Raw genomic sequence first — 27,457 nt, 5'->3', positions numbered from 1 at the left:
ATTTGAAGATTTTTTTTTCAATAAGTCTTTTCTGCAGATGGAGAAGAAGGACAGTCTAGTGGTTAGGATAACAAGCCTGGCAATCAGGAGACCTTTCCTGCTCCATCACAGACTTCCTGTGTGCCTTTGGGCAAGTCACTTAGACTCCCAGTGCCTCAGTTACCCATCTTTTTTTTTCTAATGGTGATAATAGCTTACTTCTGGGAGGATAAATGAAGATTTTGAAGAATTCAAATACTGTGACAATGAGGGCCAAGAAGTATGACTGATGAATGGATTGATTAAAAAGACAAGAGTGGTATTAATTACAATATTTTTATTTCTTGGATTTAAGCATGGGAATACTATGGCTCTTTTCAGAAGTTGATAGCTTCCTCTGTGGTGTCCATTTTTGGAACACTAGATGAAAGTTTTTCCATGATGTAAGTTTCAGGATCAGAGTTATTTAAGAAGGCCCAAAGTTGTATATTACATACTTCCCACTGGTCTTCTGGTCTTTCCACCCTTCTTTCTATTGCGTACCCTTTAAAAGCGTGCTTAGCTCTTTCTGTAAATTAGGCCCTGTTTAAGTGACTTAAAAGTTGGGCATCCAAAAATTGAGGCAGCTAAAATCATTAGTCATTTTTTAAAATCTTGGGCTTTGTTTCTTTGATTTTGACTGTCCTTATCTTTCTCTAATAGATTGCATTTTACCTGGAATTTAGTATGCGAAGTTGCTAACCAGGGTAGGTTTGGAGACCTTGGAAAAGATCTGTCACTTTTAGAAGTCTTAATGTTTTTAGGGAACCATATCATATTTCATAGTCTTGGTCTGGAAGCAGAAGCCTATTGTGACAAAGTTCCTCCTCTGCCTTGGTGGGTCCTGCACTTATTGGCGGATTTGCTCACCTCAGAGGTTCACGGCAGCCCTCAGTTTGGCCACTTTCGTGGCTCAAATCTGCCGTTCGCTCAGTTAGCTTCATCACTGGCCAGCATGGGGAAAAGGAAGAAGAACAATCCCCGCAATCTCTGCTGATCCACCTAGTGGATCGGGGAACAGGCCAGAAACCTTCCCCTCTGGTGGAACCCACAATCCAGGTCAACTCTTCCGGTATCAAGTAGGGAGTTGGGGGGAACCCGGGCCCACCCTCTACTCCCGGTTCCAGCCCAGGGCCCTGTGGATTGCAGCTGTCTACAGTGGCTCCTGTAACAGCTGCGTGACAGCTACAACTCCCTGGGCTACTTCCCCATGGCCTCCTCCCAACACCTTCTTTATTCTCACCACAGGACCTTCCTCCTGATGTCTGATCATGCTTGTACTTCTCAGTCTTCCAGTAGTACACCTTCTCATTCTCAGCTTCTTGCACCTCTTGCTCCCAGCTCCTCGCACGCACACCACAAACTGAAGTGAGCTCCTTTTTAAACCCAGGTGCCCTGATTAGCCTGCCTGTCTTAATTGATTCTAGCAGTTTCTTGATTGGCTGCAGGTGTTTTAGTCAGCCTGTCTGCCTTAACTGTTTCCAGAAAGTTCCTGATTGTTCTGGAACCTTTGCTGTTACCTTACCCAGGAAAAAGGGACCTACTTAACCTGGGGTTAATATATCTGCCTTCTATCACTCTCCTGTAGCCACCTGGCCTGACCCTGTCACACTATCCATAGTTAAGACTGAAACTGTATTTCCAGTAAAAGTCCTGTTTCCCTCCCTAATACAATATGCTTTAAAAAGCATATTTTTGCTTGTGTTGCCTTTAACCAAAGGATAATTTTATTGTCTGATTTGTGGGTAACTCAGGTAAGCTTCTTTCTGAGATCTAGTTTAACTTTAACTCAGCATTTCCATACATTCAGATACTTGTCTTTCTTTAAATTTTTACCGTATGAAAATGTACTGGCTTTCCAATGTTTATTAAAATCTCTGCCATTCTTTTTTCCCCTAAACTCCACTTTAACAAAGATTTTTCTGTAGCAATTACCAGGTATTGTAAGTAATGCTCTACATCTTTTAGTCAAGTCCATCCATTCTTTAATTTATGGTGATTTTCTTGATGATATTTAATCATTGGTGTGCCCAGTTGCAGCACACAGTACTGTTGGATTCCTATCAGGATAACTAGAGGAAGGTATTTAGTATCTGTCATATAGTATGTCCACATGGAAAATAGTCATAAAGCTACTACATTGTTGCCAATGAGAGTACAGTTCTCCTCTTTGCTCTCTTTAATCTTTGAACATTCTTTCATTTCTAATAAACATGTTAGTAACACAGGTAAGGATTTTTTAAAAAACATGGCTAACCTGATGAGAATCTTTAATATGATTGTTTTGTTTATATAATTACACACACAAAATTACACAAGAAGGACATTAAATGACGGAATTAAGGTTCTTGTGCAACTTTAATTCCCCCCCCCCTTTGTGCCTGTGCATTACGATACAGGTTTTAATTACATGATCACATGCTATTTTTTCCACAGGACCCCTGCCTCATTTAGGGTGCAAGATGGATGGTACTTCAAAGCAGCTAGCTATTCAATAATTTTTTTAGCCTTTTTAAATGTGTGGCCCCAGCCTTATTTATTGTACATTAGTAAAACCCTGTTCTGAAGACAGTTGTTGATTTCTTTATTGTCTTTTCTGTGGTATTCATCATTATAGTACCTGAGTGCTTCAAAATATTAATGAATATGCAGCACCCCTATGAGATGAAGCGATGGTAATACCCCCAATTTACAGATGGGGAATTCAGGCACAGAGATAAATTCAAAAGTTTCCAATAATTTTGTGTGCCTAATTTGAGATGACTAAACGTGATTCACCAGAGAATTTAGCATTATATAGCAGTTTATATGTTCAGAACACAGTTCCCATTGACATCAGTTGTAGATATGAGTGCTCAGCACTTCTGCAGATCAGACCGCAGGGTATCAAGTTTAGTACCCAGAAAATGACGCGCACAAAATTAGTGACCACTGTGGAAAGTCTGGTTTAAGTTACTTGCTTAGGATCACATAGGAACTCTGTGGCAGAGGCAAGGATAGAGTCCAGTTTTCCAGGGCTGCAATTCACCGAAAGACCATCCTTTGCCTTCCTGCATCCCCTGAATCCCCTGCTTCGTTCACTGCACGCCTTCCAACTTCTGCAACAAATGATGCAGGTATCCTACAGGCAACATCCTACTTTATTACACAATCCTGATTCATTCCCTGATCAGGTCCATCCTCTGCACTGAATGAAGAAAGTACTTAACTTTGCAACTTCAACCTTCTTCTAATGTAGGGTTTTTCATGTGATTTCCTACCATTTTTTTGTTTGTTTGCTTGTTTTTGTTAAGCAAGTGAAAAAACCCACTATTATATGAAACCACATTGATGCCCCTAAACTTGGGACCTGTAGATCCACAGCACAGTCCTCATCCACTTGGACTAAATGAGTAATTCTCAACAGTAGAAAACTGTCATTTTATGTGTTGACCAGCACTAGTAAGGGATGAAAATCACTTTTCCGGTGGGCTTCACAAGTATTTGCTGACAGGAGGGGAAATGTTGGGACGCAGGAATCCATGGTTTGATTCAGGTTCTGTAGGGTAGTGTATTCTGTTGGTCATAAACTCTTCTGCTGCTCCCCCTCCCCCAGCTTGTCCTTATCTCTCTCTGCTCCTATACTCTCCCCACCAGATCCTGCCCCTATTCCACCCCATTCCTTCTGCTTCTATCCTTCTTGGCTCCCGTCCTTGTCCCTGTTCCTCTCTCAAGCCCTGCCCTAAGTCATTTTGTACGTACTAGGGTCCTTTAACTTAAAATAAATAAATAAATAAAAAATAAATGAGAGATTGAAAAATGGGTAATAAGAAGAAAAGTACTTGTCACATCCCCCTGTCTGATCATTACTGGCGTATGGTTGAGGTTGTTTCCAGGCTTGTATTTGCTCTGATAGTCAATGTACAAAGATTAGGAGTATGGCTTCTACTCAGCAAGGTTGATGCACTGGATATTTTTGTAGTTTTTTTCAGTTTGGAGTTGAAGTGTGCTGGAGAATTTTTACTCAACATTGCCGCTACTTAGTATTCCTGCTACAAAATGAAGGGGAGACTGAATCCCCATGTACAAATAACTATAGATTCCACTGCTAAGGATTTAGAGGGTTTTGAAATCTGAGTTATGTCTTAGTGATACAGGCTCTCAGCAGCTGAGGCCATGGAAGGTTTCTACCCATTCTTTATCCCTTTTCCTTTTCTCTCTTTCCCCCCAAAATGCTGTACATTTCTTGATGGTATTCTTGTTCCAGGATACTTACACAACATAGAACAATACATTTTGTCTTAACATTAAAATATCCCGCTGCACCTTTTTTGTAAGAGGGTGTTCCTTCTTGTCCATAATCAAAAGTTTCTCTTCCCTACTGTTACACAGTGTTCCGTGTGCAAGAGGTCTATTAACTGTCATCCTCTTCCATAGAAGCTACTTAATTTCAGTAGTGGATAGATTGATTCTTCTTCGAGTGCTTGCTCATGTCAATTCCCAGTAGGTATGTGCGTGCCACATGCACAGTCGTCGGAAGGTTTTCTCCCTGACTGTTGGGTCAGCTGCAGAGCCCTTGGAGTTGTGTCTTCATGATGGTGTACATAGGTCCCTGCCTACCTGCCGCCTCTTCAGTTTCTTCTTACTGTCGGTGACGGTCGTTGGAGCTGCTTTCTTCTCTCTTTCTATGGCAAGCAATCCCCCAGTGGACTTTTTCTTTGTAGCTGTAAATAGTTAACTTACAGTTGGTGTTTTCAAGTAGTTTTATAGTTAGATAAGTTTCTGTTGGGGTTTCCCCCACCATGTTCTTTCCCTCTCAGAAGCATATGCCCAAGGAAGACCCTCACGACTCCTGCTTAAAGTGCTTGGGGGAGGCCCAGCAGACCAACAGGTGTAAGATCTGCAAAGGCTTCTGCCCAAGAAACAAAAAGTAGAGGGACTTTAGGTTGAAATGACTCCTTGTGGAGTCAGCTCTCCATCCCCAGCCCTCATTGGACCTGAACTGAACACTTCCGTGCAAAACGCACCAACCTCAGTAAGAGAGGCTGCGGTGCCCAAAAAGAACTCAGGGTCTAGAGACACTCGGCATTGCCATTCTCTGGCATTGAAGACCTGTTCCGCAGCTCCCCTGCATGACTTGCATTCGCCAGTGCCGCAGAAGAAACAGAAGAGAGCCAAGAGGGGGCGTTTGCTCACAATTAGAGCAGTGGAGTGCAAAAATGCTAGTGGATTGCATCCCGTACCGGGACACTCAGCCCCTGCTCCAGCTTCGTTAAACCGGCACCGTTGACTCCAGCTTCTCAGAGATGTCCATTGAGTCCAGATCTAGTGGACTCCCCCATGCGGGAAAGCCAGGTAGAGGAGCTGGATCCTCCATCCACCCTGGACATGTTTGAGGCAGGTCAGGAACCTTATACCAATGACAGCTCTACAGTCCCCAGCACCGGCACTGCAGAGAATCACTGTGCCTTCATAGGGCAAACCAGCCATGATGTGGCACTGGCCGCCCTCCCCTCAGCACCGCTCTCCGTCACTATCCCGGTCACCGAGGTTGAACTCATCTTCTGATTCAAAGACGGAGTCGTAAGTCTCGAAGTGGAGCCAACACGGCTCTCAACACCATTCAAGGCAGGAAGAGGGGCAACCAATTCCCATGATGCCCTGGCTACCCCAATGGCAGGTACCAACACAGTGGCACATCTGGACCCCATGGTCGTATCATCAAGCCCAGGGGCCAGGCTCCAGATCATTGTTGATCACCTTGGAAAGGCGGGCTCCCCCGACATCCTCTATGGCATGAGAACCTTTGCATGGCTTGGATACCAGTGCCCAAGCTGGCACCACAGCCATCACTGACACCATCACCGACACAGGGACCGGTACCATGCCAGGCACCGAACAAGAAACATCAGCACAGGAGGATCCCCATGAATTGGAGGGTCAAGAGGACCCGGTGCTACCCAGGGCATCATCCTCATCCTCCCCAGATGAGGCAGTAGCCAGCTCTTCTGCCATGTTGCTGGCTATGGACAACAGAGCTCACCAGGAGCTACTCAGAAGGGTGACACAAAACTTGGGCCTCCAGGCTGACAAGATGTTAGAGGAGACGACTGATCCTATGATGGATATTCTGACTCCTGAGAGTCCTTCAAGGGTGGCCTTACCCCTGATTAAGACCATCCAAAACACTACCAAGACCCTATGGCAGACTCCTGACACTCTTTCGCCCCGTGGCCAAATGGGTGGAAAGAAAGTATTTTGTACCCTCACATGGGTACAAATACCTATTTACCCACTGTGGTAAATTGCCAGAACTACTATGATGGGTCTCGCGTTTTCTCTTCTTGGGTGGGGGTTCAGGGCACCGTTTCTTGCCCCTGAACTGGGGTATTAACTGCCCCACTAGTGTCCTAGAGGAGAGGAGTGGAGAGGGAGGGACCCGGGCCCGCCCTCTACTCCAGGTCCTAGCCCAGGAGCCCTAGGGATAGCGGTAAACCACTAGAACTAGCGGTTCCTTCCCCTGGGCTACTTCCCTCCTGCCCTTCAGCTTGTGGGGCTTCCTGCCCTCCCTCTGCACAAACTAGGTGTCCCTTTACCTAGGGTCTTGGTCTTCTTAGCCCACCGCAGCACTTCTCCAAACTCTCCTCTGCTTCCCTCCAAACTGCTCTCTGCTCCAACACCAATCCACTCCGCTTCAACTCCTCCTCTTGTCTGATTGAAGCAGGGGTTTTTTATCATGTGACTGGCTTCAGGTGCTTTAATTAATTTATAGCAAACTTTCTTCCCTCTACAGGGAATAAGGCTCCCTTCTAACATTCTCCTGCTGCCATCTGGCCATGCTGTATCACACCACTCTCAACCAGGCACACTAGGGGCAGCTGCAAATGAGAAAGAGAGGCAATGGCAGCAGGGACCAATGCCCAAATCTAAGGAGGCAAAGAAGCTAGACCATTTCAGCTGTAAAGTCTACTCTTACGGAGGGCTCCAGCTTCAGATCAGCAAGTGGTCGTCAGCTCTATAATTCTAACTCTTGGAACATTAAGTTCAAAAAGTTGCTTCTAATTGAATCTTGGTCAGATTTTGGAGCCATCCTCGAGGAGGGCAAGGTTAAAGAAAGGACCTCCTTGCGAGCTGCACTGGGCTCAGCAACCTACAGAATGTCGACTGCTATAGCCATGCTAAGAATCTCGTGGCTGCAAGTTTCAGGCCTCCCGTACAAGGTCCAACAAACAATTCAAGACCTGCCCTTTGATGGCTCAGGTTTGTTCACAAAACAAACAGACTCTAAGCTCCATCTCAAGGACTCGCAAGTTCCATACACCAGCCCCACTAAGAAAGTATTATAAACTTCGGCCTCCACCACGCTTCTACCCCACTCCTCCCAGACAAGATTAAAACAGAAAGTGGGGAAGGAGTAATAGATGAAAGCCTTTACAGCCCTCTTCCAACCAGGGCCAGGGCCAGGGCTCGACAAGGCAGTCTTCAGTTCCCAAGAAAAACTTTTGAAGGTGCGCCCAGGGGCCATGCACTAGGCAGAATCTTGGATCCTTTTCCCCATTTCGTTGTTAATCTGTCCCATTTCAAACATGCCTGCGTCCAAATCACTTCGGACCGATGGGTCATACGCACAGTAGAATTGGGATGTTCTCTCCAATTCTGTTCCCTTCTTTCCTCCCATCTCCCTTCTCCGTCCCTCTTCAGGGACCCTTCTCACAAGCAGCTTCTCATACAGGAGGAGCAAACACTCCTAGAAGCCAGAGCACTAGAGGATGCCCTTCAGGAGTTCAGGGGCAAAGGGGTTTATTCCTGACATTTCCTGAAAAAGCTGAAGTTCTGCATGGTCTACTTGGCTTCATTATTCTTTCCCTGGATTTGGGGACTGGTACACCATCCTTAACTTGAAAGTTGCCTACTTTCACTTGTTAATAGTACCATCTCAAAGGCAATTCCTCTGCTTTGTGGTCAGCAACACTCATTATCAGTTCACGATTCTCCCCTTTGGCCTATTGGTGGCCCTCAGGTGTTCACCAAGTGCATGTTGGTTGTAGCCGCCTTCCTGAGGAGGCGACAGGTACAAGTATTCCCGTACCTAGATGGCTGGCTAATCAAGGGCTGTACCAAAGCTCAGGGGAAGCATCACGGGAACCTGTTACGGTCGACTTTCAACAAGCTTGAACTAATACTGAATGTGTCAAAATCAACTCTAACCCTCCACCCCGAGGATAGAGTTTATTGGAGCTCTCCTAGACTCAGGTCAAGCCATAGCATTCCTTCCCGAATCACGTTTCTGACCAGGGGCACCATCATAGAGGATTTACAACGATACCCCACTACTACGGCATGAAATTTCCTGAAGTTGCTCAGTCACATGGCCGCTTGTGGATATGTAGTACATCATGCAAGGCTTGGTCTCCAACCTCTTCAGGCCTGGCTGGTCTCAGTGTACAGGCCAAACGGAGACCTCTGAGACAAGTTAGTTACACTTCTTACTCCAGTTATTGAGTCCTTCCTATGGTGGCTCAACCTGCAAGTGGTGTGCGCAGGAGTGCCCTTCTCAAGGCCCTAACCCTCAATGTCTCTAGTCATGAATGTGTCAGCAATGGGATGGGGGAGCACACTTAGGAAGACTCAGGGTCTCTGGTCCCAGGCAGAACTTTTGCTTCACATCAATGTCAGGGAGCTAAGAGTGGTCCGCCTTGCTTGCCAGATGTTCCAGGCCCATCTGGAAGGCAGATGTGTCAGTATTGACCAAGAATACACAATAGCGATGTTCTACATAAACAGACAAGGTGGTGCTCGCTCCTCTCCCCTATGCCAGGAAGCCCTCACATTATGGAACTTCTGCATTGCCCACTCTATACATCTAGAGGCATCATACCTTTCAGGTGCCCAGAATGAACTGGCCGATCATCTCAGCTGATCTTTCCACAATCACAAGTGGTCCCTCTGCCCAGATGTTTTGAACAACATCTTCCAGCAGTGTTGGTTTCCCCAGATAGATTTGTTCACGGCAAGTCACAAAAGGAAATGTCACCAGTTTTGCTCTTTCCTGAATCAAAACAGCCCGGGCTCCCTTACAGACGTTTTTCTCTTCCCTTGGAAGGACCACCTGCTTTACGCATTCCCACCCTTCCCGCTTGTATACAAGGTCCTGCTGAATATCAGAAGGGACTTGATCTCCAGGACCATGGTCTCCTCCAGCATCCCAATCTAGAGTCTTTCCACCTCACAGCATGAAAACTCTGTGGCTAAATCCCTTGGAACTCATATGCTCAGACCCTGTTAGAAAAGTACTCCTTAGCAGCAGGAAACCATCCACTAGGGCCACTTATTTGGCCAAGTGGAAGAGATTCTCCATTTGGGCATTACAAAAGGACATCCCACCTTTACGGTCATCGATTTCCTTTATCCTGGACTATTTACTGCACTGGAAACAGCAAGGTCTTTCGTTGTCATCAATAAAGGTGTACCTGGCCGCTATCTTAACTTTCCATCCCAGTTCAGCCGGTTGCTCAGTTTTCACTAACCCCTTGGTGGGCCGCTTCCTCAAAGGACTAAATAGACTGTACCCTCAAATAAGACAGCCAATTCCCCCATGGGACCTCAACCTGATGCACTCTAGACTGATGGGCCTCTCTTTGAGTCACTTGCAACATGCTTTCTTCTTGACCTTTCCTAGAAAGTAGTTTCAGAGTAACAGCCATGTTAGTCTGTATTTGCAAAAAGAAAAGGAGTCCTTGTGGCACCTTAGAGACTAACCAATTTATTTGAGCATGAGCTTTCGTGAGCTACAGCTCACTTCATCAGATGCATACCATGGAAACTGCAGCAGACTTTATATATACACAGAGAATATGAAACAATACCTCCTCCCACCCCACTGTCCTGCTGGTAATAGCTTATCTAAAGTGAGCATCAGGTTAGGCCATTTCCAGCACAAATCCAGGTTTTCTCACCCTCCACCCCCCCACACAAATTCACTCTCCTGCTGGTGATAGCCCATCCAAAGTGACAACTCTTTACACAATGTGCATGATAATGAAGTTAGGCCATTTCCTGCACAAATCCAGGTTCTCTCACTCCCTCACCCCCCTCCAAAAACCCACCCCCATACACCCACAGACTCACTCTCCTGCTGGTAATAGCTCATCCAAACTGACCATTCTCCAAGTTTAAAACCAAGTTAAACCAGAACATCTGGGGGAGGGGGTAGGAAAAAACAAGAGGAAATAGGCTACCTTGCATAATGACTTAGCCACTCCCAGTCTCTATTTAAGCCTAAATTAATAGTATCCAATTTGCAAATGAATTCCAATTCAGCATGCCCCTCTGCCATGTACATTGGTCAAACTGGACAGTCTCTACGTAAAAGAATAAATGGACACAAATCAGATGTCAAGAATTATAACATTCATAAACCAGTCGGAGAACACTTCAATCTCTCTGGTCACGCAATCACAGACATGAAGGTCGCTATCTTAAAACAAAGAAACTTCAAATCCAGACTCCAGCGAGAAACTGCTGAATTGGAATTCATTTGCAAATTGGATACTATTAATTTAGGCTTAAATAGAGACTGGGAGTGGCTAAGTCATTATGCAAGGTAGCCTATTTCCTCTTGTTTTTTCCTACCCCCCTCCCCCCAGATGTTCTGGTTTAACTTGGTTTTAAACTTGGAGAATGGTCAGTTTGGATGAGCTATTACCAGCAGGAGAGTGAGTCTGTGGGTGTATGGGGGTGGGTTTTTGGAGGGGGGTGAGGGAGTGAGAGAACCTGGATTTGTGCAGGAAATGGCCTAACTTCATTATCATGCACATTGTGTAAAGAGTTGTCACTTTGGATGGGCTATCACCAGCAGGAGAGTGAATTTGTGTGGGGGGGTGGAGGGTGAGAAAACCTGGATTTGTGCTGGAAATGGCCTAACCTGATGCTCACTTTAGATAAGCTATTACCAGCAGGACAGTGGGGTGGGAGGAGGTATTGTTTCATATTCTCTGTGTATATATAAAGTCTGCTGCAGTTTCCACGGTATGCATCTGATGAAGTGAGCTGTAGCTCACGAAAGCTCATGCTCAAATAAATTGGTTAGTCTCTAAGGTGCCACAAGGACTCCTTTTCTAGAAAGTAGTGTTGTTCTTCGAGTGATGGCTCATGTGTATTCCACAATAGGTGTGCGTGCTCACCACGTACACCGGTGCTGGAATATTTTCCCAGAGCAGTACCCGTGCAGGGGAGCGCCCCCTGCAACCCCTGGAGTGGCATCTGCCTGGTGCGGTATAAGGGGAGCTGCATGCTCCCCCGACCCTCAGTTCCTCCTTGCCGCCAGTGAAGGTGCGTCGGAACTGCTCTGCTCCACTCCAGCTTTGCTGTAGCTCGTTCCCAGAACTGTTCGTTTGTTCAGTGTTAGTACCTGTAGTTAGTTAGCTGTTTAGTTAGTTTAGTCAGTGAGCTCGGGCCGGGCATGTCCCGCACCCCAGGGTTTAAGTCGTAAGGCTCTTGTAGGCGTTCTGTGCCAAGAAGTGACCCGCACGCAGACTGTTTGGGAGAAACCCATATCAGCGAAAGGTGCAAGATTTGCAAGTCGTTTAAGCCTCAGACCAAAAGAGAAAGGGACATTAGGCTCCGGGCCATCCCGATGGAGTCGGCGCTGACTCCGGCACGCCGCTCCGATCTGGTACCCAGTATCGTGGCATCGGTACATGGCGACCCTCCAGTGCCATCGACCGGTCGGCACTGTTCCCCCTCCGCGGGGCACGCCAAGAGGGCCGGAAAGATTCCATCTTCGCAGTGGCACTGAGGGAAGTCTGGGACAGAGGCTAGGCCCATGTCAAGCAGTCCTTGAACCCCGCTGGGCCGCAGGTCTCTGACTCACGTTGAGCGGAGTAGCCCGGCCCATTCAGAACAGGCCTCTCCGGATGCCTGGATGCCATCCACGCCTGAAGCCCTCAGGTGGCCTGAGACGTTATGTCCATGTCAGTGCCCGGAGTGCCACCAATGTTGGCCCCACACTCCAGAGGCAAGCCGCTGCTGGGATCTCCGCAGTCACCTCTGGCCTGGTCTTGGTTGAGGGAACGTTCCCGATGCCATTCACCGCTCAGTGACCACTCGGGGCAGAGTCCATGTGGATCGCCCTCGACACTGACCAGACTGGCTGGGTTCCATCCAGCTGGGACTCTCGGCGCCGCTCGTCCTCAAGGAGCAAATATCGATGGGACCGCAGCGGGCGTCACCAATGGTCCTCAGTGAGGACTCTGCAATTGGTTACGGCAGGGTCTTCGACACCGTTTGTGCTCAGACTCCTGCTCCAAGTCTCTGCCAAGACATCGCAGCCCCAGGCGTCAATCACTGGTGTCTCACCATTGTGGGTCCGCCTGTCGAGGCCATTTGCGGAGCAGCTGTTACCATTGGTACTGGTCCTCCACGTCGAGATTGTGGTCCCATGGCCATCGTAGATCCCAGCACCGCCACTCCTTCCTGTCCAGTGACAGCAGCAGATCTTACGTCAGCCCAGTCTCCAGTCGTAGCCGCCTCTCAATGGGCCAGGCCAGCCAACCCAAATAGCCGGCCCCGCAGGTGCCACAGCAGATGCAGTGGCACCGAGCATCGTGGCCGGCCCAATTTTACCAGTGGGCACCGTGGCCTCCGGCGCAGCCCCCGGTGGGAGCCTGCTCAGTGGCCGGAGCTTTGGAGGCACCGTTGGCCTCCCTCTCCAGACCCCCAAGAAAGGAGTCGATGGGACGTACGTCCTCGGCCCGGAGTCCAACCAGGTGGTGGACCTGCTGGTGCCGGCCAACACCCAGAGCATCGCACCGGCCTCCTTGCCCCGCCCAGAGGAGTCGATTGCGGCCCCTCTGCCCTGCAGGAGGACTTTAGGGCCCACCAAGAACTCTTAAAGGGTGTGGCAGCAAGCCTCCACCTCCAAGCGGAGGAGATGGAGGAGCCCTCAGACTCCCTGTTTAACGTGTTATCCCCATTGGCACTGGATAGGGTGGCCTTGCCTGTCCATGAAGGGGTGGCTAAGATTTCAAATGCCCTGTGGCAAACACCGGACTCGTTGTCCCCGATCTCTAAAAAGGCGGAACGCAAGTACTTGTGACCCACTGAAGGACATGAGTACTTATATACCCCCCCGGCGTCCAACTCCCTGGTGATCGAGTTGGTCAACCACAGGGAATGGCAGGGTCAGCCAGCCCCGACCCCAAAGATCAAAGACTCTCGGAGACTGGACTCTTTCGGAAGGAAAGTTTATTCATCTTCAAGCTTCCAGTTACGAGTGACAAACCATCACGCTCTCCTGGGTGGGTACGAATTCAGTCTGTGTTGCTCCTTGGCCAAGTTTGAGGACTACTTCCAGGAGTGCGACAGGAAGGAGTTCAAAGCGCTAGTGGAGGAAGGGGCAGCAGCCGCTAGGGCCTCTGCAGTGTCCATGAGACCGGTGTCATGGTTTCTTCTCTCTGGGCTGTCCAGCGAGGTACAGTCTTCCATACAGGATCTCCCGTTTGGTGGGAAAGCTCTGTTTGCAGAGGAAACAGATACAAGACTGGGTGGCATGAAAGACTCCCGCACGACCCTCCAGACTCTGGGCCTCTGTGTCCCGGCTGCAGCAAAACCTAAGTTCAAGCCGCAGCAGACTCCCACCCAGGCCGTCCTCCCGAAGTATGAGGCCGCCCATAAGAGGTAGCGGGACACTGAGAGACACCCTCAGAGGCAGTCTCGGCCTGCCCCCCAGCCTGGGTCCTCCAACGGCAAGCAGGCAGGGAAAAGGCGTTTTGGACGGTGCGCTCAGGGTCACCCCTCCAGCCCTCACCAGGGATCCAATAAAGCTACCCTTCTCCAACCAGTTGTGTGCTTTCCCCCTGGAATGGTCGCGGATAACCTCGGACCGATGGGTCCTCAACACCATCTCCCGGGGTTACACCCTCCAATTTACTTCCTCCCCTCCCAACCACTCACTACCCCTGTCCCTCTTGGGGGACCCCTCACACGAAGCTCTGCTCGAGCAGGAGGTGGGGCGGCTCCTAGGACTAGGAGCCATAGAGTGGTGCCTGAGGAGTTCATGGGCAAGGGGTATTACTGCCATTATTTCCTTATCCCGAAGGCCAAAGAGGAGCTCAGGCCCATCCTGGACCTGCAAGGTCTGAACCAGTACATGGTGAAACTCAAGTTCCTCATGGTCTCCCTGGCCTCCATCATCCCCTCCCTAGATCCCGGGGACTGGTACGCTGCCCTCGATCTACTGGACGCGTACTTCCACATCCACATATTTGAGGGGCACAGGCGCTTCCTCCATTTTATGGTGAGACAGAATCATTACCAATTCACGGTCCTCCCGTTTGGTCTGTCCACTGCCCCCAGTGTGTTCACAAAATGCATGTCAGTGGTAGCGGTCTACCTCAGACAGCGGGGGGTCCAGATATTTCCCTATCTGGATGATTGGCTTGTCAAGGGCACCTCCTGGTCACAGGTGAGGAATCACGTGGCGCTCCTCCTGTCCACGTGCACCGCCTTGGTCCTGTTGGTAAACAACACCAAGTCCACATAAGTCCCAGTCCAACGCATAGAGTTTATCAGGGCACTCCTGGACGCAGTATCGGCCAGGGCTTTTCTCCCACCAGACAGATTCGAGACCCTGAAAGGTCTCATCGACTCGGTCACAAGGTTCCCAGTGACAACAGCCAGGGTTTGCCTGCAACTCTTGGGTCACATGTCGCGTGCACATATGTGGTCCATCACGCCAGACTCAGGATGAGGCCCTTCCAGCTCTGGTTGGCCTCGAAGTTCTCCCAGGCCACAGACAGGATGGAGAAGGTCCTCACAATGCCAGACTGTGTGATCACCTCCCTATGGTGGTGGTTGTCCGCCCCAAACAACATGCTCCAAGGGGTCCTGTTCAGGGACAGGGCCCCGTCGTTGGAGCTGGTGTCCGATGCATTGGACCTGGGTTGGGGGCCCCATGTGGGGAACTCTTAGCCTCAAGGCCCGTGGTCGGCTCAAGACCTGACCCTACATATAAACGTCAAGGAGCTCAGGGCAGTGCAGCTGGCATGAATGGCCTTCCGCTTGCACCTGGAGGGCAAGGTAGTCAGGGTCCTCATGGACAACACAGCCTTGATGTTCTATATCAACAGGCAAGGTGGGGCCCGGTCCTCTGCCCTCTACCACAAAGCCCTCAGGCTGTGGGACTTCTGTATAGCCCACGACATCCACCTGAAGGCCTTCCACCTAGCGGGCGCCCGGAACAAGAGGGTGGGTCGCTTGAGCAGGGACTTTTCCTAGCAACACGAGTGGTCCCTCCACCCAGAAGTGGCTCACCGGCTCTTCTGAAGGTGGGGAACTCCCCAGGTGGACCTATTCACGCTTGGCAGAACCGGCGATGCACCCGGTTCTGCTCTGGGGGGACCTGGGGAGGGGCGCTATCTCCGATGCCTTTCTCCTGTCCTGATCAGGCCGACTTCTCGACACCTTTCCCCGATTCCCTCTAATCAGCAGGGTCCTGGAGAAGATAAAGAGGGAAAAGGCCCGGATCCTCCTGATTGCCTTGCCATGGCCCAGGCAGCATTGGTACGGGACCCTCACGGGCCTGGCAGTAGCTCTGCCGTGGCTGTTGCCACTCCACCCAGACCTGCTTTCTCAGAACCAGGGCCACCTCCTCCATCCCAACCTAGCGGTGCTTCACCTCACGGTGTGGCTGCTCAGTGGTTAGGTGGAGAGGAAAGCATGTGCTCAGAACAGGTTCAGCGCGTCATCCTCAAAAGTAGACGACTACTGGTGAGTAGACTCACCGCACTTATTTGGCGAAGTGGTCGCGTTTCTCTAGGTGGGTAGCAGACCAAGGTGTCTCCCTGGTGGCCATCCCGATCCAGCTTATCCTTGATTCCCTCGTCCACCTGAGGGCCTGGTGTCCTCATCAGTCAAGGTGCACCTGGCAGCCGTATCGGCCTTCCATCCGCCGGTGCAAGGGCACACGATATTTTCCCATGCTATGACTGGCTGGTTCCTTAGGGGTTTGGACAGTCTTTTTACGTATTCTAGACCCCCAGTCCCGCAGTAGGACCTAAACCTGCTGTTGGCTCACAGGATCCCCGTTTGAACCACTGGCCACGTGCTCCTGGTCTCATCTCTCATGGAAGGTGGCCTTCCTGGTTGCAGTCACGTCGGCCAGGCAAGTCTCGGAGCTCAAGGCCCTGACCTCTGAGCTGCCATACACGGTGTTTCCTAAGGACAAGGTCCAGCTCCGCCCACACCCCGCGTTCCTCCCAAAGGTAGTCTCCGCCTACCACATGGGTCAGGACATCTTTCTACCGGTCCTCTGCCCCAGGCCTCACGCGTCCAATGAGGAGCACCATCTCCACACTCTCATAGACTTTTTAAGGTCAGATGGGACCATTATGATTGTCTAGTCTGACTTCCTGCACAATGCAGGCCACAGAATCTCACCCACCCACTCCTGCAATAAACCTCTCACCTATGTTTGAGCTATTGAAGTCCTCAAATCATGGTTTAAAGACTTCAGAGTGCAGAGAATCCTCCAGCAAGTGACACGTGCCCCACTCGGCAGAGGAAGGTGAAAAACCCCCAGGGCCTCTGCCAATCTGCCCTGGAGGAAAATTCCTTCCCAACCCTAAATATGGCCATCAGCTGAACTCTAAGCATGTGGGCAAGACTCACCAGCCAGATACCCAGGAAATAATTCTTTGTAGTAACTCAGATCCCACCCCATCTAACATCCCATCACAGGCTAATTTCAAGTCTAAACATCCTGATGGCCAGTTTATATCCATTTGTTCTTCTGTACTATATTGGTACTGAGCTTAAATAATTCCTTTCCCTCCCTCGATGTTCGGTGGGCTCTGGCTTTCTACCTCAAGCGGACCAAGACATTCAGAAAGTCCTCGCAACTGTTCGTCGCCTCGACTGAGTGCGCGAGGGGCCAGCCGATTTCCACTCAACAGCTTTCCAATCGGATCACTTCGTGCATCCGCTCCTCTTATGAGCTGACGGGTGTCCCCCCGCCACCCATTGTGAGGGCACACTTGACTTGGGCGCAGGCCTTGTCAGCTGCCTTTGTGACCCATGTCCCCATCCAGGACATTTGTAGGGCCGCCACACAGTCTTTGGTTCACACATTCACCTCGCACTATGTGATCATTTTCCAAACCAGGGATAACGCCGGGTTTGGCAGGGCTGTCCTCGGTCCTGGGGACTTGTGAACTCCTACCCACCTCCAGCAGATGTAGCTTAGAATCACCTATTGTGGAATACACATGAGCAATCACTTGAAGAAGAAAAGACAGTTACCTTTTCCGTAACTGGTGTTCTTCGAGATGTGTTGCTCATGTCTATTCCACATCCTACTCTCCTTCCCCTCTGTCATAGTTGTCTGGCAAGAAGGAACTGAGGATGGGGGGAGCACGCAGCTCCTCTTATACCACACCAGACAAGCGCCACTCCAGGGGTCGCGGGGGGCCCTCCCCCCCAAGGGTACTGCTAGGGGAAAAACTTCTGGCACTGGTACACGTGGCGAGCACTCACACCTATTGTGGAATAGACATGAGCAACCCATCTTGAAGAACACCAGTTACAGAAAAGGTAACTGTCTTTTCTTGGTGGCTATAACTTCAGCCAGGAGGGTGTCTGAGCTTAAGGTCTTGACTTCTGAGCCCCCATATACCGTCTTCTATAAGGACAAGGTGCAGTTGCGGCCACGTCCGGCCTTTCTCCCAAAGGTAGTTTAATCATTCCATGCGAACCAGGACATTTTTCTTCCAGTGTTTTTTCCTAAGCCACACACTAGTAACAGAGAGTGAGTGCTCCACTCCCTGGATGTCAGGTGAGCTATTAACCTTCTACATTGAAAGAACAAAGTCATTTCAAAATCAACACAACTCTTCATTGCAATTGCAGAGCGAATGAATGGGCTTACAGTGTCGTCCCAAAGAATCTCTTCATGGATCATGGCCAGTATCAGGGTATGCTACGACCTGGCTAAGATACCTGCCCTCATGCTGATGGCACACTCTATGAGGGCACAGGCATCTTTGGCAGCGTTCCTGGTGCAAGTTCCCATTCAAGATCATCTGCAGGGCAGCGACATGGTCTTTGATCCACATCTTTACATTGCACTGTGGTGTTACACAGCAGGCCAGCCATGATGACAGATTTGGCAGAGCAGTGCTGCAATCTGCGATCCACTGAACTCTGACCTCTCCTCCTAGGAGATTCTTGGGAGTCGTCTCTTTGGAATCAACATGAGGAAGCACTCGAAGATTATCTACCTTCTCGTAACTATTGCTTCAGCAAGTTCCTTAAGTATCCTAGGATAAATTTCATCAGGCCCTATCAACTTGAAGATGTCTAACTCATCTAAGTATTCTTTAACTTGTTCTTTCCCTGTTTTGTCTTGCGTTCCTTCCTCTTGTTGTTAATATTAATTTTCTTGAGTATCTGGTGACAATTAACCTGTTTAGTGAAGACTGAAACAAAATAGGCATTAACCACCTCAGCCTGTTTGATGTCATCAGTTATTAGCTCTCCCCCCACACTAAGTAGAAGACCTACACTTTCCTTCATCTTACTCTTGCTCCGAATGTATTTAAAGAACTTCTTATTAGATTTTATGTCCCTTCTTAAATATAACTCATTTTGCGCCTTAGCCTTTCTGATTTCGTCCCTATATGGTTGTGCTGTTTGTTTGTCCTCCTCATTAGCAAGTGGTCTGTGTTTTCACTTTTTGTAGGATTCCTTTTTGATTTTCAGATCATTAAGGAGTTCCTGATGGAGCCATTCCTTTTGCTGTTTTTTCTATCTTTCCTTCAGATTGGAATAGTTGGCAGTTGCGCGTTTAATAATTTTATAGCTTAGATTTTCTTCCCACAGGATCTTACTGTGGGGAGAAAGTTCTCTGAGTTTGCTGAAGACTACTTTTTTAATGTCCATTGTCCTTATTCTGCTTATGATCATCTGCACTTCTGTTGGCGGGGTAAGAGTCAACGTGCATTTCATGTGAGCAGTGAAAAAGGCTGCTTCACGTCCCCCACACCTTCCCAATTACTTCTTCACTTTTTCAAGTTATAGATTCCTTTGCCCAAGGCACATGTGACCTGTTTTGTTTTGTTTTTACAATAGTTGAACCATTACAGCCACGTTCACTATAAATCCCTATCTCATTCAAGGTCTTCACTAGAGCCACATGATTTTTTCCATCAAAGATACAGTAGGATTGCCCTAGGCTGCACTTTTTGCAGGTTCCATAATTCTGGCTTGGATCAAGTGGTTTAAGGCATGGGAGTTGCATGGGCTCTCTCTAAATCTGCCTTTAGGAAGTACTTATGTTTGCCTTAGATTTTCTGGCTGACTGCTTCTTCAACATTCAGATGATCCTTTACATACACTATGGGAGCCAATTCATTAGCAAGTCTTGCTTTTTGGCTCAGATCCTGGGCAGCAAACGTCATGTCAAAAGTTCATTTAATCAGGTTGCTTTTCAGGAAAGACCTTTTTAATGGAGAGGATTTGGACTTTGCAAAAGATCATCTATTTTTTATTTTAATCAGTGGTGTGCCTTTATTTCTGTAGTTCAGAGTGCACCAGAAAATAGTGATAACAAGGAATATTTTTCTAATGGATAAATTTAGTTTCATCAGATTCATCAAATCAAATCCATATACCTATCCTTAATATAGGAATTGAATTAGAATACCCATGTGAAACTGTGTGTGTTGGGATTATTTAACTATATTTTCTATAAATTAACTCTACTTTCTATCTTTATTTAACAGTACATAAATAACTCTGTGTTGTACAAGCTCAGTTCAGTGCTGACAAAGTATTTCAGAAAACTAATGTAATCTCTGAGCAAATCAGCTTTCAGAGTGGACTCAGTGCCCATTACCATGATGCAGCACTAGCCTAGAGCAGTTTATCAATTATACTATTTGTGTACATGTAGTATCCCAAGTAGAATCAGCTGTAGTTTTTTGGAAAGGGCACTTACAGGTACCCCAATGATTCTTTAATGTAATAAGCAAAGGACTTTCGCTTCCAAATTCCTCAAGACACCTCATCTTGGTCATCTTCCTCGATTGAGAAGAGCTAGAAGAGACTGTCTCTGGAGGCCATCAGCACTGTTCTTTTCTCTGTGATGAGAGTCTCTGCAAAGCAACACCACTGGAGTTTGCTATCTATGCAGTTACTCCAGCCCCAACTGTCTCAGGGAGCAAAAACCATAGCCTAGGAATTGAACCCAAATTCTTTGTATGGCACTGCAGAGCCCTGACCAGTTATAAATCAGTTAATTTGTGTATTCTGCAAAGAGGTAATCTCTTTGCTGTGAGCTCTGAAGGAAATATCAAAGCAGCCAAAGTTGTTTGCAATCTATTCTAAATGTCTTTCTGAGATGCCTTCAGAAGAAACATTCTTCTCCTTCTGTGTGTGTCATGTTCCAAAAAGGAAGCTAGTTTATGATTTTTTTCTAAACATTAAATTAAAGAGTTCTCTATGCTAGTTGTATGATATTTGGGGGGAAAGCTTGGGACCAAAGAATCTGCCTTTTATTCCAGAGTCCAAACTTCAGATGTAATTATGGAGAAAAAGGCTGAGGAAGCAAAGCTGCTCTGTTTTATTTTGATTGGACCAAAAGTTTAGACTTAAGTTTTCTGTGGTCAGGAGACAGAGATTAAAGGGTCTGTAATTAGGTTCCATACTCCATGTGTCTTAATGCCCAGAAAGGCCAAACCCCTGCTGCGGGCAATGGTAATTGCCAGAACCATCAAGAATAATTCACAGATGCAAGTGAAAAAGGAAATTATGCACACTTTCTTGTCTCTGTAAGAGTGGGGTGGGGAATATACCACAAAATATCTGGTAAACAAGTAGAATTTGAGGTTGGAGAAAATAGTTTTACTGCTTGAAGCAGATGGCCTGGACCTTGCAGATGTTCCTCTATGTTTGAGTTGTGGGGATTTTTTTAATTACTCTTCCTCCCCCATTCCCTTGAATAAAGTACAATTGTGTACCCAAGGTAATATGGGTTTCTATATATGTGTATAATACACTGTGACGAGTCGCCAGAGAGCAGGTATGTCTTTGATCAACAACTCTTACAGATGTAGCAGTTTGAAGTTTTAGATTAATGGGGTGATGCAGTCTGAGATTACTCCAGGAACTTCCAGTCACTTCTTTTAATAGCGGTGCGTAAAACAAAGTGTTCTTTAAATGGAGTTTACAATTGAGTGTGGGTTGGAAGCTGGAGTGTTTGTGGGCTCCTGCAAGATGAGTGAGAATGTTTCTGGGCTTTCCACCATTCTTCGGTCCAGGTCACACAACAGCCAGGACTGACTGAGAACATATTCTGGATTGTGCTCTGAGTATTTGTTTTTCACTTCACAGGCAAGTCAAAGACCAAAATAAGAAGGTAGCAAACCTGAAGCACAAAGAGCAAGTGGAAAAAAAGAAGAGTGCACAGATGCTAGAAGAGGCCAGACGGAGGGAGGACAATCTCAATGACAGTTCCCAACAGCTTCAGGTAGCATAAAAATCTGAATTGAGAGGATATGGCTGATAACCAGTCTTCTCTCCTTTGTATTCGTGTGCACTTTTTCTCTCATCTTCCCCCCGCACCTGCTGCCTTGCTTTTCAACATGTTGCATAATAAAGGAATTGGTTTGTGTTTAAAAGAAGAGTTTTATTCCACAGCACTGTGGATAGCTGCCTCTGGCTTCTGCTTCTGCAGTTTAATTCATTTTTATGGTAAGTAAACAGGGATTCAATTGAAATGTAAAGTGGGTCGCTGGAATGGTTTTATCAAATGGGTATTAAGATTGGGATGTTGATTTCTGCATCATAGCTACTTCTAAGAACTTTTCTTTAGTTGCTTTGGGGTATTTTCCAAAAGGATTGAACCTTATTTTGCTGGATTTTCTTCATTAAATAAAGGATGAAAGACACGACAGCATCAGTAAGTATTCCTGTAGCAATGGAAATGTATTGTGGGTCATGTGAAGGATCACGTGTTTTTTGTGATTACCAAGAGCTTCCAGTTGGCACCGAATCTTTCTCCACTCCTCATCAATTCCAGATGTACCCACTCGTCTGCTACATATTTTCCTCTACCCATTAAACTGTCAACGCACTGCTTTATCACCACCTATAAAGTCATCAGCCTCCCACAAAATGGTACAGACAAAATAAAGTTGGCAATTTGAAAGCAAGAGCAACGTTTCTCCGTTCACCGAACTTAGATACCAACATCAGAAGTATTGTCAAACAGTGAATAATCAAGTGCTGTAATGTCACTCTTATAACTGCTACAGTGGAGTAAGGGTAGAGGATGAAGAGAGTTGTTCAAAAAACTTTCAAGTAAAATTGCTTTAGTATAGCAAAATGCAGCTTTTAAAAAATAATTTTCTTTTCCTTTCCCCATTGTAAGTATAACGTGGAAGTAGTCTGCCTTTTAAGTCGTATTCTAAAAGTTATGATTTCTAACTCTCTGTAGAGCAATCCTTTCTGTAAACATTTTGCTTGAGTTTGCACAATTGGTCTAATCTTGACCAGGGGTATCTCATTATTCTCAGGTATTTGATATCATTCAACTAATAAAGACATAGGACATAATCCTAATTGTTCATTAGGAGATGAGTTCCCCAGTTAATTTAAATTAAGTTTTTTGCTCTATTCTCTGGGAGTCTGGTGGGGTGATTTCAACCCTTTCAGTACTTCAGAGAGAACTACAGAGACATGGGTCTGTCTCTGTGTACAACATTCTCAGCTGTGCCATCTTGTGGGTTTTCCATCAATGCCAGTCGTGTACAGAAAGTGCGCTCAAAGAGTTAACTTCCAAGTGCATGTAGTGATCTCATGACTAGACTTTTTAAAAGCCTTGGATATGGGAATTATACAGCTGCTAATGCATTCTGCGGGTACAGTGCTACAGAAATCCACAAGGCCCTAGGTATATGACAGCGTATATTCGGAATACACAATCCTCTTTGTATTTGCAGTCTCTTAAACATTTTCCTTGAAGTGTTTTTTTTGTTTAGTTAGGTTTTTGAACTATGCTTATGTAAATATTTTAATTCTGAAAATGTGTGTATTTGACATCTGAGTTAATAATTTAGTAGATGGTGGTACTTATCAAGTTGTGCCATCCTAGGTAGGTTATCATTTCTGTAGTGCAATGGTTCCAGATTTCAAAAGTGCACTCTTTTTTCTCACTTTGTTCTTCCTTTTCATCACTATTTCCCTCCCATGTAAATGAAGCATATGGGGAAAGGTAGACTGAAATTTGTCCTTTTATTCTAGCTCATAGCTCCTTATTTACATGTTAAAGATGTTGGCTTTTTATTCCTAGAAGTGATACGTTATACAATGTTTTCTGTAAAGCTACACAGTTCTGGACAGAAAATGGCATTCTGCTCACTGATGTGACACTTGATTTTTGTGCAGCATATTTTCCTCTGAAAATTCACCAACAAATTGTAATATGCTTGGTAATTGCCACACAAAGCGATTCACATACCTGTTACTTAGATTATTATGGATTTGTGCAGTATTAGGGGGAAGAGCTGTCCGGAGACAAGCTTTTGTTCAGAAATCAAGCATCAGGTCAAGGAAAAGTGTAATTTCTTTCCAGAATTGTCTAAAGAGTGTATAGCTATCCTTTTACAGAGAACTGGTTTGTCACTCATACTTTATATAGTCAGATGTGTCCTTGTAGATGTGGACTGGGACTCAGGAGACCTGGGTTTTGTTTCTGTCTCAGCCATGGTCTGAGGCAGCCATGGTCAAGTTACATGTGGCCTCACTTTCCCCACTTTCTTAAGTGCTTTGAGATCTTCTGATGAAAAGTGCTATATAAGAGCTAGGTGGTGTTATGATTCCTTACTGTACTTATGGATCATTTATGCAGTAGAGGTGTCATGGAACACTTTATTTCTAAAAATATGTACAAATATGAATTAGCATATTTTTAGTATGAAAACTTACAGATTTAAAATTTGAATTGCAAATAAGTAACCAGCTGAAATCTATGAATTAGAATCTAGGAATAAGTAACCAGTTTTCTCTAATAAGGAAGGAAATTAAATGAATTGGATGACCTTTTTACTCTATTGCTATTATTTGAAAGGTTGGCTTTTCAATATTGATTTGAATTCCTATAATAGCACCAAAACAACTGAATAAAGAAAGAAACAAAACCTGAGATGGGGAATGCCACAGTATATAATTTTCTGGCATATTGTCTACTCCTTGTGATGATCCAGCCCTTTCATTTTGAGACAGATGACTGCGAGAACTTCTTGTACTGTACATCTTGCCAATGACTCTTGTAGCGTGTTATATTCTGCTTAATCAGGCATAAATAAATTTCAGATAAAAATATGCGTTGGCAGAAGCATATGAGAACTCACGATTGGCATGTCATGAGCTGATGCACAAATCAGACTTTAAGATATGTACAGAAGTCTGAAAAGCATTAGCTTTGCTTGGTTATGATCAGTGTCATTCTCACTTTAATGACTATAACCTCTCCACACCCAAAGCCTTAAAAAATGCACATTGCGGTGAAGTAATAAAATTTGATTGCTTATTTGACAAGGACAAAGGAGTCTTTTCCAGCTTGTGCGGGGTTCTTTTTGGTTTTTTTGCTATGATAGGTTGGTTGGTTTGAGAGTTTGTTGGGGTTTTGGGGGGGGGAGGGGGGAGGTGATGTGGCTTTTTCAGGGTTTCTTTGTAATGGTCCCCAGCAATTAGCTATTCTAAATGTGTAAATTGCAGCACTCATGAAGGTCAATTGGATTAAGCAGAGGTAAGAAGTTTCATGAAAACCAGTCCCTGTGTTACCAGTGTGGAAGAAAACAAGTCTTCACTCTGCATTTGTTAGAAACAAGTCAGAGACAGTTTATTACAAGCAATTGCAAGGGAAGACTGTGGTCGGACTGGGGGTCCCCTGACCTTAGGCAGATCTTCCCCCTACAAGCAGTGTTAGACAAGTATTTATACTTTCCGTTACATACATCAATGGCTAACAGTTATCCTTTGTTTATGCAAATTCCTTCCAGATGCTACCTTATCTCAAGGTTTCTGCTTACATCAGCATTTCATCTTTAAAACTAAAAGCAAAGATGAAAACAGCATCTCTTACAACTCTCGCGTTATTAGGGTTAGGGTTTCCTTTCGTTCTATCCTTAAATTGACTAAGACTCTACCCCCAGATCCTCCTTTTTCTCTTTTTCTGCTTCCACACCGGTATGCCAGCTTCCTGTCACCTGGATGTCAGCATATCATTTGGGTGGGCTAATTTATAGAGAGCCTCTCCCCATTCACAAAGGGCAAAGTGAACGTTTTCATTCGGAGATGGAAAAGGGTTTTAGATGTAAATAAAAATATCAGACTAAAGTAAAATATAGAGTGTTTAATGACAAGGGGTAGGTCCAATAAAACCCTTTCCTTTAGGATTGCTCTTTGCTTGCAGCTTGTCTCTCTAGGACTTCAGCATTTTGGTTTCCTGGAAGTAGAATCTGCCAAATACCACATTTCAGTTCCTTAGACATGGAAGCCTGTCTTTTCCTTAGTCTCTCAGGAACACTGTTTGCTAATTGATTAAAAAAAATTAAATCTGGGGGGAAATATATATATTTTATATGCAAACATTGTTGGGTTTGGGGTCAGGACACGCAAGCACCAATTTCAGATAATTTTGGTCTTGGTGGGTTTGGTTGGAATTAATAATAAGACATTATGAAATGCTTAAAAATATGATATCGTATTCCTAAACTGGCCATCTGCAATCCAGCCGAATAAACATGCTTTCAAGCACATATTCTGCTCCTCCTGTCTCTGTCCCTAACAGGCCTGTGGTTTCTTTCTTCCTGAGTCCAGTAACAAAGTATTCGTTTATAGAGAGAGCTCTGATGATGGAAATTTGGCATTTTGGGGAGCGCGGGTGGGGAGAGTGTGGGGGGAGGGGAGCCACCGGAAGAATGGAAACCATAACATCTCAATTCTGGTGAACTGGATAAACAGGTTTCTAAATTTGTCCCTCCCTTCTGGGCTCCCTTAAAACCACAGTTCTCCAGAGATCTGAGAGGTTAACGAGTGCCTGGTCTATAACTGGATGATAAAATAGGCTTCTGGTCCTAAGCAGAAAAGGGCAACATAAAAACTTTTGCTTCAAGGAACTGACAAATCAGCACAGATGCATTGGAAAACATCTGGACTCATGAGAGATGCCATCTTGTCTTGGAAAGGTGACATTTGGTGAAGTTTCATGAAATATTGAGTGGATATTCAAGAGCAGGGTCTGTTGGAGTTTTCAGGCAGAAGTAGGAGGATGCTATCACTGTTTCAGTTCTAGCATCATCTTTGTCGCCTCCAGTGACTGTGGCTAAGCACCTGTGTATTGAAGTAACATCTAGCATAATAGGTTTCACAGTGGTAGCCGTGTTATTCTATATCAGCAAAAACAACGAGGGGTCCTTGTGGCACCTTAGAGACTAACATACTTATTTGGACATAAGTTTTCATGGGCTAAAACCCACCTCATCAGATGCATGGAGTGAAAAATACAGTAAATAGTGTATATAATGTTACCGCACATGAAAAGATGGGAGTAGCCTTACCAAGTGTGTGGGGGGGAAAGAGGGTCAGTGCTAACAAGGCCAATTCAAACAGCGTGGAAATGGCCTATTCTCAACAGTTGACAAGAAGGAGTGAACATCAACAGAGGGAAGTTTGTAGTGCTAAAGAGGCCAATTCAATCAAGGTGGACATCGCCCATTCCCAACAGTTGACAAGAAGGTGTGAGTAACAACGGAGGGAAAATTACTTTTTGTAGTGCTGTAATATATGTACTGCTTACTGAATTTTTCACTCCATACATCCAGGTTAATGAGTATATTGCTCCCTCTATACATTTATATTTGTATAACTCCTGTATGATAACTTGAGCATTAGGGAAAGAATATATTCCTAAAAGAATTTTCAGTCTAAGCAGTTGTGCAGTTTTTGTTTGTTTTAATAGCCCTTGTACAGCAAATAGTAGGTCAGTAGCCATTTGACTGGGACCGAAGCAGATCTAGGGGAAATTGGTGGATGGCAGTTCAATCAGGATAAAGCTGTCAAGTTTGTTACTTCAGATTCAGTAATTTTAAGTATTATCATGAGGCCAAGTAATATATATGTGTGTAATGAATTCCATCAACTCAAGGATCTGAGAGCCAAAGTGGAATACATCTAGTCTTGAATTTCTAAAGTGAAAATTTAAATCCCAACTCTCAGTGATTTTTAAGGAATTTGTGAGGGAGAGTGGTAGAGCTTGTTGCCCCTATTCCTTTGAATAGGTAGCCCTAATCACACCAGTTAAAGAATGCAATGTCTTCTTTCAGGAATAGTTAGAGAAAGATAATCCTTCCTCATTTATCAATTAATTTACCTTTGGACGACATGGGTCTAGTTGTGGTGT

At 46.0% G+C, this 27,457-nt stretch overlaps 1 protein-coding gene across 7 annotated transcripts in view; it reads left to right on the top strand.

Annotated features, from left to right (window-relative positions):
- The window catches only part of ERC1 (ELKS/RAB6-interacting/CAST family member 1), a 545,338-nt gene that overhangs the window by 265,075 nt on the left and 252,806 nt on the right, over window positions 1–27,457 (top strand). For all 7 annotated transcript variants that reach the window (XM_077827362.1, XM_077827360.1, XM_077827359.1 and 4 more), the window contains one exon: window positions 21,385–21,520. In XM_077827362.1, the coding sequence (XP_077683488.1) occupies window positions 21,385–21,520 (136 nt within the window). The remainder of the gene's footprint in view (window positions 1–21,384; window positions 21,521–27,457) is intronic.

Source organism: Eretmochelys imbricata, chromosome 1, assembly GCF_965152235.1.
Source record: "Eretmochelys imbricata isolate rEreImb1 chromosome 1, rEreImb1.hap1, whole genome shotgun sequence".
NCBI classification, from domain to species: Eukaryota; Metazoa; Chordata; order Testudines; family Cheloniidae; genus Eretmochelys; species Eretmochelys imbricata.
Note: the sequence above shows the minus strand (reverse complement) of the source record. Positions and strands in the feature narration are given on the sequence as shown.